Here is a 16,354-nt window from a genome sequence, read left to right as displayed (position 1 = left end):
TTATTTTGTTATTGCAACTATTTCACGTAAGCATAGTGATTAATAAAACGCTCGATTTCTCAGGCGCCTAATTCTTCCGTGGACTCCAACACTATCGATTCTTCATAACTAGATTCAGTTGTATATTTCTCGATTTCTTTACTGAGTGATCTTTTTTTCAATTCAATGAAAGTCGTCGTGGCCTAAAGGATAAGACGTCCGGTGCATTCGTATTTAGGGCTGCAGCGGTGTTCGAATCCCGCAGGCGGGTATCAATTTTTCTAATGAAATACGCACTTAAGAAATCTTCACGATTGATTTCCATGGTGAAGGAATAACATCGTGTAATAAAAATCATACCCGCAAATTTTAATTTGCGTAATTACTGGTGGTAGGACCTCTTCTGAGCCCGCACGGGTAGCCACCACCACCCCGCCTCTTTCTGCCGTGAAACAGTAATGAGTTTCGGTTTGAAGGGCGGGGTAGCCGTTGTAACTATACTGAGACCATAGAACTCATATCTCAAGATGGGTGGCGGCATTTACGCTGTAGATGCCATAAGTGCTACTACTGCTCAAATAGAGTTGTAAATAAATCTCAATTGATTTGAAATAACTGTCGAATTCCGTTTTTAATGGGACAATGATTGCTTTGCGGCAATTGTCATGAAAGTATTAGCGAGAAAATAAAAAAAATGATGATGGGTCTACAGCGTTGGCAAGTTCCGTCTGTTGCCGGTACAATAAAATGAAATTAAAAAATTAATTACGTTTAGGATCCCGCCGTTGCATATTAACAAAAGCGTGGTTATTGAGTCTGTTCCTGCGGCTGTATTTATAAGCCGATGAACAAACGGCTTTACCAAAGATTATGGTCGTACTTAAGTAGCTTACCGCATCTCGGCAGTGTGCTCAACATCTTTATATTGTGTAGCAGAGTATTAGACATTAGAGCTATAATGTGATGTTCGAGTAGATGTTTGAAATTCGCTATCATTCTGTTTGCGGGCCCTTCTATTGTCAGCGATTCCGGTCTGAAATGTTTACGATTTTATTTTAGCAACGTTGAGACACGATGGTTAACTTAAACTACGGGCTTAATATGAAACAAGGGCGCTAGGGTAATTATTGCATATGGGCGCTACATGTGCCGCAGACTCTTTTATCTAAAATTTACTAAGCTCCTTATTTTTTAAAGTTGTAATAAAGTATTTAAATGAGTCTTTTAAGTCTTAATGACACTTTCATCTATCATTAATCGAACATTAGAGTTGTAGGTTATTAGAACTGTCAAAGACACTGATTTTGGTTTTCAGTTTAAGATATTATATCATTTGGAGATTGATGCGACGATAAAAATGAATTACTTTCATCATTATAAAAAATACCTCTACCGCAGTTTGAAACAAAAGTTTTGATGTTCATTTGAAGTAAAATTCTCTGTACGGTTTGAATATCACGAATGTGAATATCTTTATTACTCATAAAATATATAATGACTAGCAAATGATTCAGATGTTATGACAATTGAGGGTAATTAAACAACAGTGATGATTAAAGTTGATATTATTTGAAATAGTAATTTTAAATTAGTAGCTTTAAAAATAATTAACTTTTTTTTTTTTTATGATTGAAGGATTACTGGTGTCCCGGAGGCCTTTCCAGTTTCACCAGGACAGGTGGGCGAGCAAAGGCTCAGCCAGGAGGGGTTTGATTTGCTAACAGCTACCCGAGCGCCTCCGAAGGAGACCTAACAGCTCAAGAGCAGCTGCTTCGCGAATGAATCTACTACCGGATCGGAATCGCGACCCGCTGAGAAGATCCGGCGAGAAACTCAGCGAGCTGATTCATGGGTTAGGTTGCACGGCGAACTCTTTGTCGAGTTCGACGAGTACGGTTACCGAGGTCCCTAAGCCTGCTCCTAGAGCTGAAGGCGTCTAGTGCAAAGGTTATTGGATCTGAGGGATCCGTAAGGACGTGTCTAGGGCGTCGACGGTGACTGGCTCCTGCATGATCAGGATTCGGGGAGTAGTCAGCGGCGGCTACGATAAGGCGATTATCATGACGCATAGCCTTATCGAAGTACCGTTCCGACGCTGACTTCATGTATTTCTGGATAGATTCGAGGCCCAGGTCGTCGTGTAGGTCAACGTTCCTCACGAACCACGGAGCTCCGACGGCTAACCTGCAAAAGCGGGATTGTAGAGATTGAAGGGTGTGTATGTGTGTGCGGGCCGCGTGAGCGAACACCACACTCGCGTAAGTCATGACGGGCCTTATGCAAGTTTTGTAAAGTGTCACCTTGTTTCGAAGGGACATTGTACTCCGCTTACAGATCATAGGGTAGAGTCTACCGAAAATAAACGCGGCACGGTCACGGACTGATTTTTTATGCGGGCGGAATGTCATCGATGCATCCAGGGTAACGCCCAGGTACTTGACCTTCCTGGCCCAGGGTATGGATTGACTAAAGAGAGTAATCGGGGGTGTGAGATTCCTCCTCCTAATACGGGAGGAAGTCCGTGTGGAGCTTCCCCTCTGAAATAGCACCGCAGTACTTTTCGCTGGGTTGATGTCTATGCGCCATTTTTGGAACCACTGTCCTAGGGCTAGGGCTGCGCTCTGAAGCTTCTTCGCGATTAGGGACTTGTTTCTACTGGAATAGTAAACAGTCGTGTCGTCGGCGAATAAAGCTAAATGGGTCGGCGGCGACCGGGGAATATCGTTAACGAATAAGCTAAATAGGAGGGGTGAGAGGACAGAGCCTTGCGGGACTCCAGCTGTGAGAGGTCGTGGGGAGGAGCGGGTTCCCTCGACTCGATATCGAAAAGAGCGGTTCGACAAGAAGTCCCGTATGATGAGCACGAGACTATCCGGCACGCCCATGTTGAATAGTTTGAAAATCAAACCGTTGTGCCAGACTTTGTCGAACGCTTTTGCGACGTCGAGGAAGAGAGCTCCCGTGTATAACGGTTTTGGTCGATTAAGCCCCACAAGAATGTGCTCCGTGAGGCGGTGCACCTGTTGAACGCATGAGTGATTTGTACGGAATCCGAATTGTTCATCGATGAGAATGCCCTTGGATGAGACGAAGTCTCTGAGGCGTTTGTAGAGCAGACGCTCATACAGTTTGCCTAGAGACATGAGGAGGCTAATCGGGCGGTAGCTCGTCGGATGATTTTTTGGTTTACCGGGTTTATGTATGCCGATAACGTCCGCTTCTTTCCACACCGCGGGAAAGATACAGTTCGCCATAGCGGCATTGAAAATAGATGCCAACATCACGATGAGTTGGACGGGTAGAAGTTTAATAACGCGGTTGGATATACCGTCGGAACCGGGAGCCTTGCGAGGACGTAGGTCTTTGATCAAGTCTTTAACTTCCATCGGGGTGACGGGTGGTAACGCGTCCGAGGGTGGCAAGGAGACTCTGCGTTCTACCTCACTGTCTACAAATTCTACATGAACAGGGTCCACGGATTGAGTGCTGGGCGTGCACTGGGTTTGCAATGTATCGGCCAGCAGCTCTGCTTTTTCATCATCATCGAACGCCGGGAGTCGGCCTGAGGGGCCTACGAGGGGGGGCATAGTTACTACCGTATCCGATTTGAGAGTACGAGCTAAGCGGTAGTAAGACCTTTGAGAGTGCGCGAGTCTTTCTAAGAAATCAGACCATCTGGCATCTCGGACTTCGGCGATGCGAGACTTTACGTCGCGTTGTAGGGCACGCATTCGAATACGATTTTCCGCGGTAGGATACCTGTCGTAGGCGCATATCGAGGCGTTCTTAGCTCTAAGGAGTTCCCTAATATCGTCGGACAATTTGAAGCGGTGAAGGAACTCCTCCGCTATAACTTGTTTCGATGATCGATCTAATGTCGAGGTGATGTGTGACGTTAAGATGTCTATGGCTTCAGCGGTATCCTGAGGAGACGGGGTAGAGTCCGGGTTAAACGGGAGCGATGGTGGATCAGATTCAGCCAGGCTGATGCCCAGCGTGTGCCAATCCACCACAGTCCTCGTGACGGGAACGGAATCGGGAGCGCGACCGAGCTTCATAACGACGGGACGGTGGTCTGAATCTAACTCTGAAACTACTTCAATCGAGTGTAAGCGCAGAGTTACGTTTTTTAATAACGCTATGTCGAGTATATCCGGGCGATGCGCGATATTTAGCGGGTAGTGAGTCGGGGTTAGCGGAGCGACGATATCGAAGGCGAGATCATCGACTAACGCGTCAAGCCGCCTGCCATTAGGGGTTGTGGTGTGTGAGTTCCACCTGATGTGTTTACAATTTAGGTCGCCCGCCAGAATGACAGAGCTCCCCATGCCGAGCAGCGCCTCGATATCACTGCTTAGAACGATCTTATCCGGTGGAAGATAAACGGACGCGATAACGATCGGCGCGTGTCCCGTCAGTGAGATTCGGCACACTGATGCTTCGATATTAGCGAGCGCGGGAGGATCGAGCGGGACGCAATGCAGGGCTCTTCTATAGAAAATGACGGTACCACCACCACGAGCAGAGAGCCTGTCGTTCCTGACCATGTTATAGTTCGCGATTTTAGGGTCACGGCGCGCGGGTTTAAGTAGGGTCTCCTGCACTAAAAAGATATCAATTTGATGGTCACGCAAAAAGTCAGAAACCTGATCACGTTGATTTGCGAGACCGTAAGCGTTAAAAAAACCTATCGTTACGGATAGGGGCTTTATTCTACTTATATACGCCATTGATTACCGGCGGAGTGAGGGGAGGACGTACGTATTTAATGACGCGTATACGTCGGCGTATTCTTGCACAACGGCGATAAAGTGTTGTGCAGTGGAGGCAGCGCGAATGGCGTCGCCCAAAGCGTTAACGCGCTCAAAGTTGATCGACTGAAAGAAGTCGATCGCTAAAGCGAGATTGTCGAACGCGGTCGGAGGGCAAGTCGCGGGAGAGGGACGAGTCGCGGGGGCGGGACGAATCGCGGAGGATGGAGTTGTAGCCGTGTTCGTGTACGGCAGCGGTTTCGCCCAGGCCGAGACACTGGGCACCGGCGCCGAAACGAACGCTGACTTAGCCAGAAGAACAGAGGGTGCCGAGGCTTTGATGTCTGGGCCGGAAGCTCGGAGGCGGTTTTGGCGGGCGACGCGTCGATTTATTTTAGGGGCTCGGGGGCATCCGCGGTAATTTGCGGGGTGACCCTGTGTTCGACACAGGACGCAGCTAGGCGGTTCCGTCGCGGTTTTTTGATCGCGAGTGCATAGGGCCGTGGCGAGATCGCCTAAGCACTTGACGCATCGGGGGCGCGCGTGACAGTTACGGGAAGAATGCCCGTATAATTGGCAGTTATGGCACTGGCTAGGTGTGCCTTTCTTGTGTGGGGTTTCGACTGCGATTCCGGAAAGGCTACAGACCGTTCGGATGTTGAATATTTGCTTACCCTCGGGGGTAGGCTGGAGGGCGACGAGAACCATATTATATGGCTCCCTTCCGCGGCCTGTATGCATGCGGTGTACGGAGTTAACCGGTAGGCCTTGTTCGAGAAGGTCGGCCTTAACGAGCTCGGCATCCAACTCTTTAGGGATGCCACGTATAACGGCACGGAGTTCGCGCTCCTCCTGGAGCGTATACGTGTGGAAATAATTAACTTATGAAATGGTGCTGACCCTATTTTTATTAATAACGAGGAATTTATTATAATCGAACTAATACTATTTATATAAAAAAAATTCATAAACTAAATTTAATTAAAATTATAAATAAAAAACTAATTGATGCTAAAGATTGTGTAAGAAAATATTTTAGGGAAGTTTCTAGATATAATAATTTCTTTGAGTTTGAAATCAGGGGTATAAAGCTTAATGAATTAATAGTCTTTTTACTCTTTTTTTTTAAATAATGCAAATAAATGTACTAATTGTCTCGAAAGCTACATACTTCAATTGATGCATAAAATCGAAGGTCAAGTCTACTGTTTCCGGTTCTTTCAACAGAGTAATACCAAGATGTGCAGTCAGCTCATCCGCCGTCAACACCATAATTCCACTTAATGTCTTGACTTCTGAAGATAAAATAGCCTGGTATGTGTACATGACCTGAAATGTACGTAGAGTTTGAGTCTTCATAATGAAATGCGTCACAAAAGCGATTAGACTTATTCGACAATCGAATTATTAAATAGGGCGAAACAAATTCAGGAGAATGGAAAGAAACAGCTTCCATTTAATTCGCTCTGAAAACCTATAACGCTTATAAAACTTATAGCCAGTTTAAAATATTTATTTTTTAAATAATTCACAAAACCTTAATATTGCTTCTAACAGCTCAATTATGTAAACTGCCGAACACGCGACTTTCTATGTTCGCCATAATGATCAGACCAGCACTGTCCGCATTCAGTGGTTTCCTGTAACCCTCAATAGGGCTACTTAGTGGGTTTCCAACAAAATTATCTTTAATATAAATATTGAAAGGATTTTCATAATATTAATTTAGTTGAGTAATGTTTTTTAATATTTATTATTTATTTACCTTACCGTGTTCAGGGCTTACCTGTGTGCTTAGTGCGAGTTTTTTAACGTTCTCGATAGCGAAAAAGTTAACTCAAACTTGTATGGAGTTGGAACGTTTGCCTACGTTTGCCGCTAGGGGCGCTGTTCCAATTGCATGCAAATTTCAGTTAACTTTTACGCTATCGAGAACGTTAAATAACTCGCACTAAGCACGCTGGTGTAAAACGGTTACCTGAATCCTTTTTTTTCCCTACCTAAGCTGATAGCCTTGAAAGGCTACTTTACTGGTGGTAGGACCTCTTGTGAGTCCGCGCGGATAGGTACCACCGCCCTGCCTATTTCTGCCGTGAAGCAGTAATGCGTTTCGGCTTGAAGGGTGGGGCAGCCGTTGTAACTATACTGAGACCTTAGAACTTATATCTCAAGGTGGGTGGCGCATTTACGTTGTGGATGTCTATGGGCTCCAGTAACCACTTAACACCAGGTGGGCTGTGAGCTCGTCTACCCATCTAAGCAATAAAAAAAAAAAGAAGGCTATTTCAGCGTAACCTTAGCTAGTAGGTGATCTCACGGGGCTCAAACCAGAGTGATGCTAACACTGATCCTAGCAAGAGCAGTGCTTCGCAGAATATACCACCGGATCGGAACCACGACCCACTGAGAAGATCCGGCGAGAAACTCAGTGGGCTGTGTCTATAGGTTAATTTGCTCATCGAGCCCTTCGTCGCAAGCAACGAGGACGGTGACCGGTGCTTGTGGTACCTAAAAGCACCGTTAATGGATCGGGAGGATCCGTAATGACAGAATCCATAGACATTGCGAATGCGACACATTATTTTATAAGCGCTGTTACTCCCTTAAAATCGAACACATGACTCATTCGTGGCAGAAATGTGCAACCAATTTATATAGACCCGTTAAGGAACAGTCAGCTACAAGTAATTACGAGAAGTTATATACTTGTCGGTATTTATCTACATAATAATAAGTTCGCTGAAGAAATTAACAAATAAAAATGTCAAAAGATTGGGTTCAGAAATACCTAAAATACTGGATAAGTTCATCAGTACAGCTCTACATGTAAGTCTAGTACCTAATAATAAAAGAATAATATTGTTTCAATCAATATCAATATACCAGACCTTTAGATTACTAAAACCGACGATGAGGTCAACCTTCCTCAATTTGTTGTCCCTTCTGCCGGTAGCGACCGATCGTCTGTACATACTGTCCAAGCCGCGCAAAATTCCATCTTTTAATTTAATTTGCTAAGAAAATAAGAACGATTAAGTTTTACAATATTCTCATCGCAGTCATTAGTTGTATGCTGTAACCAGTTATATAATAATAAGACGTGAGCTATGTTTATATAAGGTGTAATCCCAAAGCAATCCCAAAGTTGACACGAATATAAACTGGTACACCAATGCAAATGCCAAATTCATTAAGTAGGCTAAAGATAAGACGTATTTGATATTTTAGTATGTGTTTTATCGACCAGCAATGTAAGACGAATGCAGCGAGCAGTGAATTAAAAAATAAACACGTAAATGTCGTAGAACGTTTGAACGTGATTTTTAGTGTGAGGATCACCCTCTCCATCTGTCTTGATTCTCGGGAAATGTTCATAGATGTGCATAGATTCTTAAATCATTCACCCGATTGTAACAAAACTTGGTATAGTTATAGGCACTCGAGATAAGGCTTCTGTCACAGTACCATCAACGTGCGATAGTCTAGACTTGCGACTAGTTTAAATAATATGTTTTATAAACAGTGAGAGATGATACTAACAGCGAAGCGTGACCTTGTTTTACTAGTTGAATGTCTAGATTATTCCGCACAATTAGTTTCATAATTGGGTACCAAAATTGTAGAAGAATGTATTTTAAATTAATAGACTGCTGGTTAAACAATTGCTATGTGTGCATTGAGGATAACGACCTTTTCTATTATTAAATTTACTTCTAGAGTTTACCAATACCTTTTACAGTAAACTGATGGCTTTACTTTTTATTTTTGTAATTCCTTTCCGGAACATTCTTTTTCCTTTCGTTGCTATTGGCGACCGGTAATATAAAAAGGTTTTGGAGCATAATCGAAATAGTTTCGAACTATATAGGTACGAATAAGAATTTAATAGTGTTGACCGAAGAATCGTGATTTTCATGAATCGGTATTGAAATGTATTATTCTGTCTTATTCCAAAAATTATTATGTACTAAAATGAACTATGAAAGTGGTACATATTTTGATCTTTAGCCTTTTTAATTCAGGAGTATTAATTAATAAGAGCTGTCAATGTTAGATGCGTCAACATTGTTCGAACAAGCACAATTCAGAGAAACTGATACTAGAGTCTACCTTATTATTACTTACTTACTTTTTACATATTATTTATTAGGAAAAATTGAAAACTATTTTGCAGAACTTACCATGTACTGATTAGCAAATATAGTGAATTGTGGTAATCGCACAGAGCTGGCACCAACTTCACGGATCCGTCTTTTAAGCAAATTAACCGCAGAGTCTGCGTATTCATTCAACTTTACTGCCTTATCTTTTTCCGATCGCCTGTTATTAAGTAAATGAAGCTTGAACGTATCAAAGTTAAGATATTCGAAAAGATAAGTTTTGCAGGTAGCGATGGAGGACTTTTTTATTTTTTTTTATTGCTTAGATGGGTGAACGAGCTCACAGCCTGGTGTTAAATGGTTACTGGAGCCCATAGGCACCCTTCAAATCGAAACGCATTACTGCTTCACGGCAGAAATAGGCCAGGTTGTGGTAACTACCCGTGCGGACTCACAAGACGTCCTACCACCAGTAATTACGCAAATTATTATTTTGCGGGTTTGATGTTCATTACACGATGTTAATCCTTCACAGTGGAAGTCCATCATGAACATTCGTTAAGTACGTATTTCATTAGAAAAATTGGTACCCGTCTGCGGGGCTCGAACACCGGTGTATCGCTAGATACGAATGCACCGGACGTCTTATCCTTTAGGCCACGGCAACTATTGTCATTTGTTGTTGTTGCATAGATGTATGAACGAGCTCATAGACTACCTGGTGTCGAGTGGTTACCTCCGCCTATTTGCGACATGAGGACTTGAACTAGAAGAAACATGTTGCATTATTGAGTACCGAGAACTGGACTGGATTGGTGTGTCATCGAGAAATTGCCTATCCAACTACGATATTAAAGAATAAATAGAAAGCTACAAGCAAAAATAAACGTTGAGCTATAATTGAAAAAGAAAAGAAAACAATCGTTCATACTGAAGTGGAACGGTTTGGCTTTCAACAAATTTTTTGTGCGACAAATAGTTGTTGAAATAATCTTTCAGCCACTTGTCTAAATCTATCTTCAGTTTGTGAAGGAATTGCTCTGCAACAAAATGTTCAACAAAATATATATCCATAATATATTACATTAATTATAAATGCATTAGGAGGCAAATCGTTAAATACCATTTTTGTTATTTGTCGACCGATTTTAGTATTTATGACGAGGTGTGAGAGCTGTTATTAATACAAAATTGGAAGTACCCGTTATTTTGAAGTCAATTACTGATAAAATGAGTCTAAATTCTTGAGGTGTCAAATTGTTGTAAGTCCGCACGGGTAGGTACCACCGCCCCGCCTATTTCTGCCGTGAAGCAGTAATGCGTTTCGGTTTGAAGCAGCCGTAGTAACTATACTTGAGACATTAGAACTTATATCTCAAGGTGAGTGGCGCATTTACGTCGTAGATGTCTATGGGCTCCAGTAACTACTTAACATCAGGTGGGCTGTGAGCACGTCCACTCATCCAAGCAATAAAAAAAAAACTAATGTTATACAAATGGAACATTGACTTCTAAATAGTCTCAATTCCGTACGTTTTATTTCTTTACTGCCCCCCTTTTTAAAACATATCTAGAATCTGTACTATTATTTATATAGTATTTCGGAAGTAAATTTTAAATAAAGAATTACATGCTTTTTCTTTTCATTTGACAATCGGCGTCACAAAACTGAGAATGAAAAGAAGCTTGCCTAGAGTTTTTTTCGGCATATTGTTTATAAATGTGGCTGAAAACTAATTAAAGGCTTTACTCATTTAAAAAAAGTTTAGTCATACCCATGTTCGCTTTCGGTAATCGTACTGGTTCCTCTGTATTATCTTTGCTTTGATACTGGAATAGTTAAGAATAAAATGATTGATGATGATAATTGAAATCTAATAAGATATAATCGACATTAAACGTTCCTCATCTATAATTTTTAAAATATCACGACTTTTTTTTTGTAAAAAAAATGTATTACGGAAAATTCTTTGGAAATCATTGAAATGATAGTTCTGTTAATCATTCGAATAATTGATTAAAAGAACTAATAAATTACGATCGTACCCTTTTTTTGTAGCCTTCTGATTTTCAAACTCAACTCTCTCGCTAATTCTTACCCAGATCATGGTTCAAAGCCGGTTTCGGCAATGGCGACCAAAATTTCAGTTCAATAGCTTAAAAGCTAATGTCCGCGCCTCTCATGCGCTCTAATATGGCTGTAGTAGCCTATCTTGTTCTTAAATGTGCGCAAACAGAAGCTACACGTAAGAACATCATCATCATCATCATCAACAGCCCACAGTCGTCCACTGCTGGACATAGGCCTCTCCCAATCTACACCACTGAGCCCGGTCTGCTGCTCTCCTCATCCACTTCTTCCACGTAAGAACACCACCCACGAAGTTGTAAAAAATGGTGGAAGGCGGTCTATTTTTCAATTTATTTCGTCTGTCGTCCAGTTCGCGCCTCCTGTCGTTTCTTACCCTGACTGGCCGATCCACGGCCTATTGTTACAAAGGATAATCGTTACAGGAAAGGCGGTCGATCAATACAACATATTGTACTAGCCCCACTATTGGGTTAAGAGCAAAGAGAAAATCAAAATTACCCAAATTTAATGGAAATAATTTTTCAAAGAGGAAACTAGTATTTACGAATTTTGAAACGATTAACTACCGTCATCAGGATATCTTCGACTAATAATTCTGATATTATCAGTTCGATTGTGAGTCTGTTCATGATCAACCTCAGTCGACCTTCCATGTTATATTGCACGTTCTTCAGGAGAAACCTATAAAAAGTCACAAGGGGAAATATAAAATGATATATTGAGGAAACGCTCGAATAATCTGGGATGCCAAAATTAATGCGTCGTCGTTAATTTTAAACGGAAGATGAGTTTTTTAAGTTTCTCTTTTTATTTATAGAATTTCATGGAAATTTGTTTCGGTGTAATTGATTCATAAAATTTCATTCACTGTTTGTGTATATGTATATATTTTCTTACATCTAATGTGTATTATAAATATTATTTGCGTGCCGTATTAAGTGTTTCTTAAAAGGATGAAGTTGCCCCGGTAATAATTTGTAATCTATATATTAATACGTGAAGCAAAAACTTTGTATCCCTTTTTACGAAAATTGCGCGGACGGAGGAGTATGAAATTTTGCACACTTATAGAGAATATAGAGAAGAAGTGCACAATGCTAATATTTTTTTTAAATAATGCATAAAAGATACGTTATATCAATAAAGAAAACATTACACACACTACATACCATTAAGTGTATAAATCTATGCTACATACCATGTATTTGACGCACACACGCATGCATACTATTTATTGTCAAACTTTTGTTCTTGGCGTCGGTTGTCAAATTGAGAATAGGTTAAATATTCTTTGTCTTTGTTAATATTTTTTATAGTGGCGAATTTTGTAATTATAGAAATATAAAATACAATCATAATAGTGTACAAACTTACAATTCCAATAATTATAGTCGAATTTCGACTACTGCGGGACCACTAGTACATATAAAAACATGCCATAGTTGATGATATTTTTTATAGGAAACTCAACCTTGCGCCGTTGTCTCCGATGATTTCTACCTCAAAGGGACTTTAGTTAGTTCAACTCTATGCTTCACTTACCCTCAATATATAGGTAGTATCATGATTTCTTTATGACCCAAAAGAAAACCACAACATATATTGACACATATTTACTTTGTGAGTTTACCTCGAGAATTGAGGTTAAAAGTGCATTGGAATTACTACTATTACCGACTATTACTATATGCTATGTCACTAAAGACCATTTTAAATTGCACGGTAACATTCCGAATGTACAATACATATTTTACTACTTTATATAAGATTCGCTTAAAACCTAAATGTACTTAATTGGAAATGAAGGGTGAACTTTTAGCCAATAGTGCATAACATCGTTTATAAACTTTCGCAATGTTTAGAACACAATTAAGCCGGTACAAACCTCTTTACGCACTGGTTTGACGAGGGACAAATTAATTTTAAAGAAACCGTGATGTGATCTTACTCGACTTGTCCGAATGTAGGAGCGTAGAACAATACGCTGGGATCCTTGTAAGTTGGTGATCGATCGTATGCACCAATCAAGTGGAGATCATGTAAATTCAGTCTTCCGATTAAGGTCATGTTCACAAAATCTGTACGTAAGTAGTTGACCCGAAATTCGGTGTCGTTACGAAGTTTCAAACGATAAAAAAATCTGTGGATTATCAATAATATTAATGGTGGTAGGACCTCCTCTGAGTCCGCGCGGGTAGGTACCACGCCCTGCCTATTTCTGCCGTGAAGCAGTAATGCGTTTCGGTTTGAAGGGTAGGGCAGCCGTTGTAACTATACTGAGACCTTAGAACTTATATCTCAAGGTGTGTGGCGCATTTACGTTGTAGATGTCTATGGGCTCCAGTAACCACTTAACACCAGGTGGGCTGTGAACTCATCCATCCAACTAAGCAATAAAAAAAATGTTTTTTTTTCTTAATATACCCAAAGCTGTCTCTGTCCCTTAGAATATCATTACGCAGATTGGTATAGTCTGTGATAAACACAAAAAGCCCACCACTAAAGATGTAAATTTTACTCTAAAATAGTAAATCTTGTACGTAACATTGTTAATTCACTTTCAATACAATTGCTATTTGTCTGCGTCGTTTGATCGAAAATCGACACGAGGTAAAAAAATCTCGTAAAAAGGTCTCCGAAAATACGAACAAAATTACAAATGAAAATGAAATTTTATAATACATTAAACTTAAACAATAGTCCATTATGTTAAACCACGTGGCGTGGCAAGTCCGTAGGTCTATTAATGTCTGCTGAAGAATTCCGAATGATGTGCAATAAAAAAATAGGTCAGAAACGCTCGTGGAGTATTCCCGAATGAGATAGAGCCATGATCAATGGTTTTATTGTTGACGTATGAAAGGGTGTAAGAACGACTATATCGTTTGTTATGTAAAAATTATACACTAATATTAAGCTCAAGAATGTATGCGAATGGTATGGGAGTGTCGAATTTTTGTTGAGGAAAATATGTGGTCGTTATTATTTGTTTATTAGGAAGGAAGTATTTATTACTGGTGGCCTGGAGGCCTTTCCAGTTTTACTATGATAGGTGGGCAAGCATGGGCATTATCCAGGAGGGTTGGGATTTGCTTACGCCGAGCGCCTCCGAAGTAGACCTAACAGCTTAACGTCAGCTGCTTCGCGAATGAATGTTTTTTTTTTTTACAGGAGAAAATCGCCGGTTCCCCACCCGCGCGGCAGGTGGGGTATGTGGGAGTTGAACCTCACTAAAAACTCCTGCCGCTCACAACCGGCGCCCTACCTCGGACCGGGCCGGAGCCCAGTCGGGGCTATTGAAACGGCGGGACAGGGTTGACGCAGAGCACATTACATCCATCCTACCGTCTCACGGACGCCGGACCGGCGGCCGCCAGCGACACGACCACCGGTTCCCTCGAGGCCGAGAGCCCGCTTTGATGGCGCCGCCTTACACCTTCCCCCAGAGCGGTCGGGGGAACGCGGTCTACCATCACCCGGCTTCCTACTGCGGGTGAGCGTGCAAAGCACGCCACCCCACGTCTGGGTCTCTCCCCGCACAAAACGGGTGGGACCCCTAGCTCTTAGGGGGCCAGGTCACGGATACGACCCCGGTCCCGACCCCCTGCTCGGCGGCGGCGGGTTTCTGCGTAGTGAGGAGAGCTTTGCCTCACTCGCCCCGCCGCCTCCTTCTGCGAGATGGTGCACTCGCAGAAGTCGAGCATAGCCTTCCATGACTCATCGCCGCCAAGCATCGACGCCACGACGCCATGCAGCGACAAGTCAGGTCCTATCTTTGCGACTAGGACACGGCGCTGCACCTCCCAAGCGGGGCAGACCGCGAGCGTATGCTCCGCCGTGTCCAGGTCGTGTCCACAATGGTGACACCTCGTCGTCGGCTCAGCCCCTATCCGGCGCAGGTACTTCCCGAAGCATCCGTGCCCGGTCAGCACCTGCACCAGACGAAAGGTGAGACGTCCTTCGTCACGATTCACCCAGTCACGAATGAATGTAGACTATATTTGATCGTATTTGGGTATACATATATGTATGTGACATTTGCTGTCGAGTTTCGGAAATTTGTTTACAATTTTACACTACACACGTAATCTATTCAATAGTGTCTTGTGAGGGCGTCTTGTGAGCTGGCAGGGACAGGTAACGTCACGATTCCTATTTCTGCTGCGAAGCAGTTATGATTTCGCTTTATATGCGATGGGAGTGGGGCAGTCATTATAATATAGAATTTAGACTTAGACAATATAGATTTAGACTTAGACATCGGCATTGACGTTGTGATGTCTCCAGCAACCCGTCTATGCAGTAAAAACCTGCTTTAATCTTTCATCTTTTTTATATTGTCTATAAAATTCTATAAATTTATTCAAAAATAATATTATTATGTATTTCAGCTGAACATTTTTTTATAGCGTTCGCAGTTTGTCGTGGCCGAGTCGGAGATCTGATTAAAACTACTACCGGATCGGAATCGCGACCCGCTGAGAAGATCCGGCCAGAAAGTCAGCTGGCTGATGCTTGGATTAAGTTGACTGAAACAATCTCTCGGCTAATTGCCGTTTATGAAACTAGCTCAAACGAATCAAGGTTTTGTCCATCTTCTAATATTTTATCCGCTTACGTACTTATTAAGTAGTCACTTAACTGCTCATGTGGTACATATGTATGTATACATATAAGCAAATCCTGCCAGTCCTCCGTGAAGTATGATGTTGTAGTCCTAATTTTGTCGTAATAGGGCTGTCCGGTTTTTAAAACCGGAACGCGGCGCTGTAGAAATTGATAGAGCACTAATGCCTAAAGGTGGGTTCACAATACTACTACTACTCTAGTAGTAAGCCACGAAAGACAGCCGAGACACAAGCGTCGTTTGTTAATAGTAAAAGTATTCTACATTAGTTACTCACAGCAACGAGTCTTTCATTCTCATCATGAGGGGTCCTCCAAGATTGAGGCCTGACGGGATCAGGTTGGGGTGACCACCCGATTTGTATATTTCGTGTTGTGCCATCCCTCTCGATGCGAGTAAGTCCTGTATTTAAAGAAACTTTACCAGTAGGTCATTTAGGTCATGGTTGGTTTTCTAATCTGCCTAAAATGGAAAACTTATTCTTAAGCTATGAAGCTATGTACCGTGGACCCTTAATGAAAACTGTCTCTCGAAAAAATATATGTATAAACAGACAAATACAAAATAGTCCCATTTTATTTGATAGATTGATAGTAAATGATGATTTTATATAATATTTTTACGTTTAATAGATTTTTGTCGATAGAGTGTGTTTTGCGCCAAAAATTCCCTATCTTCACAATAAAAAATGTCAATAACAAAAAAAAGGGAAAGTATAATATGGAATCTGCAACTTGGTCTAGTTTGCTTAAAGAATTGTTCTTTTAAATTTATTCATTTCAAAAAAAAAAAACCAATTTAATTC

General features: G+C 41.7%; 1 protein-coding gene across 1 annotated transcript; it reads right to left on the bottom strand.

The window, feature by feature from the left end:
- Window positions 1-31: 31 nt before the first annotated feature.
- On the bottom strand, window positions 32-15,979 carry LOC114251324 (uncharacterized). Its single transcript, XM_089729375.1, has 10 exons — window positions 15,827-15,979; window positions 12,871-13,062; window positions 11,489-11,603; window positions 10,606-10,660; window positions 9,762-9,870; window positions 8,912-9,050; window positions 7,619-7,744; window positions 5,902-6,059; window positions 873-1,012; window positions 32-154 (listed from the first exon to the last, which is right to left on the bottom strand). The coding sequence occupies exons 1-10, from the start codon at window positions 15,928-15,930 to the stop codon at window positions 60-62; spliced, it is 1,233 nt and encodes a 410-aa protein (XP_089585501.1). The 5' UTR covers window positions 15,931-15,979; the 3' UTR covers window positions 32-59.
- Window positions 15,980-16,354: the final 375 nt, after the last annotated feature.

The sequence above is a fragment of the Bombyx mandarina genome, chromosome 08 (genome assembly GCF_030267445.1).
Source record: "Bombyx mandarina strain Sakado chromosome 08, ASM3026744v2".
Lineage (NCBI taxonomy): Eukaryota > Metazoa > Arthropoda > Insecta > Lepidoptera > Bombycidae > Bombyx > Bombyx mandarina.
Note: the sequence above shows the minus strand (reverse complement) of the source record. Positions and strands in the feature narration are given on the sequence as shown.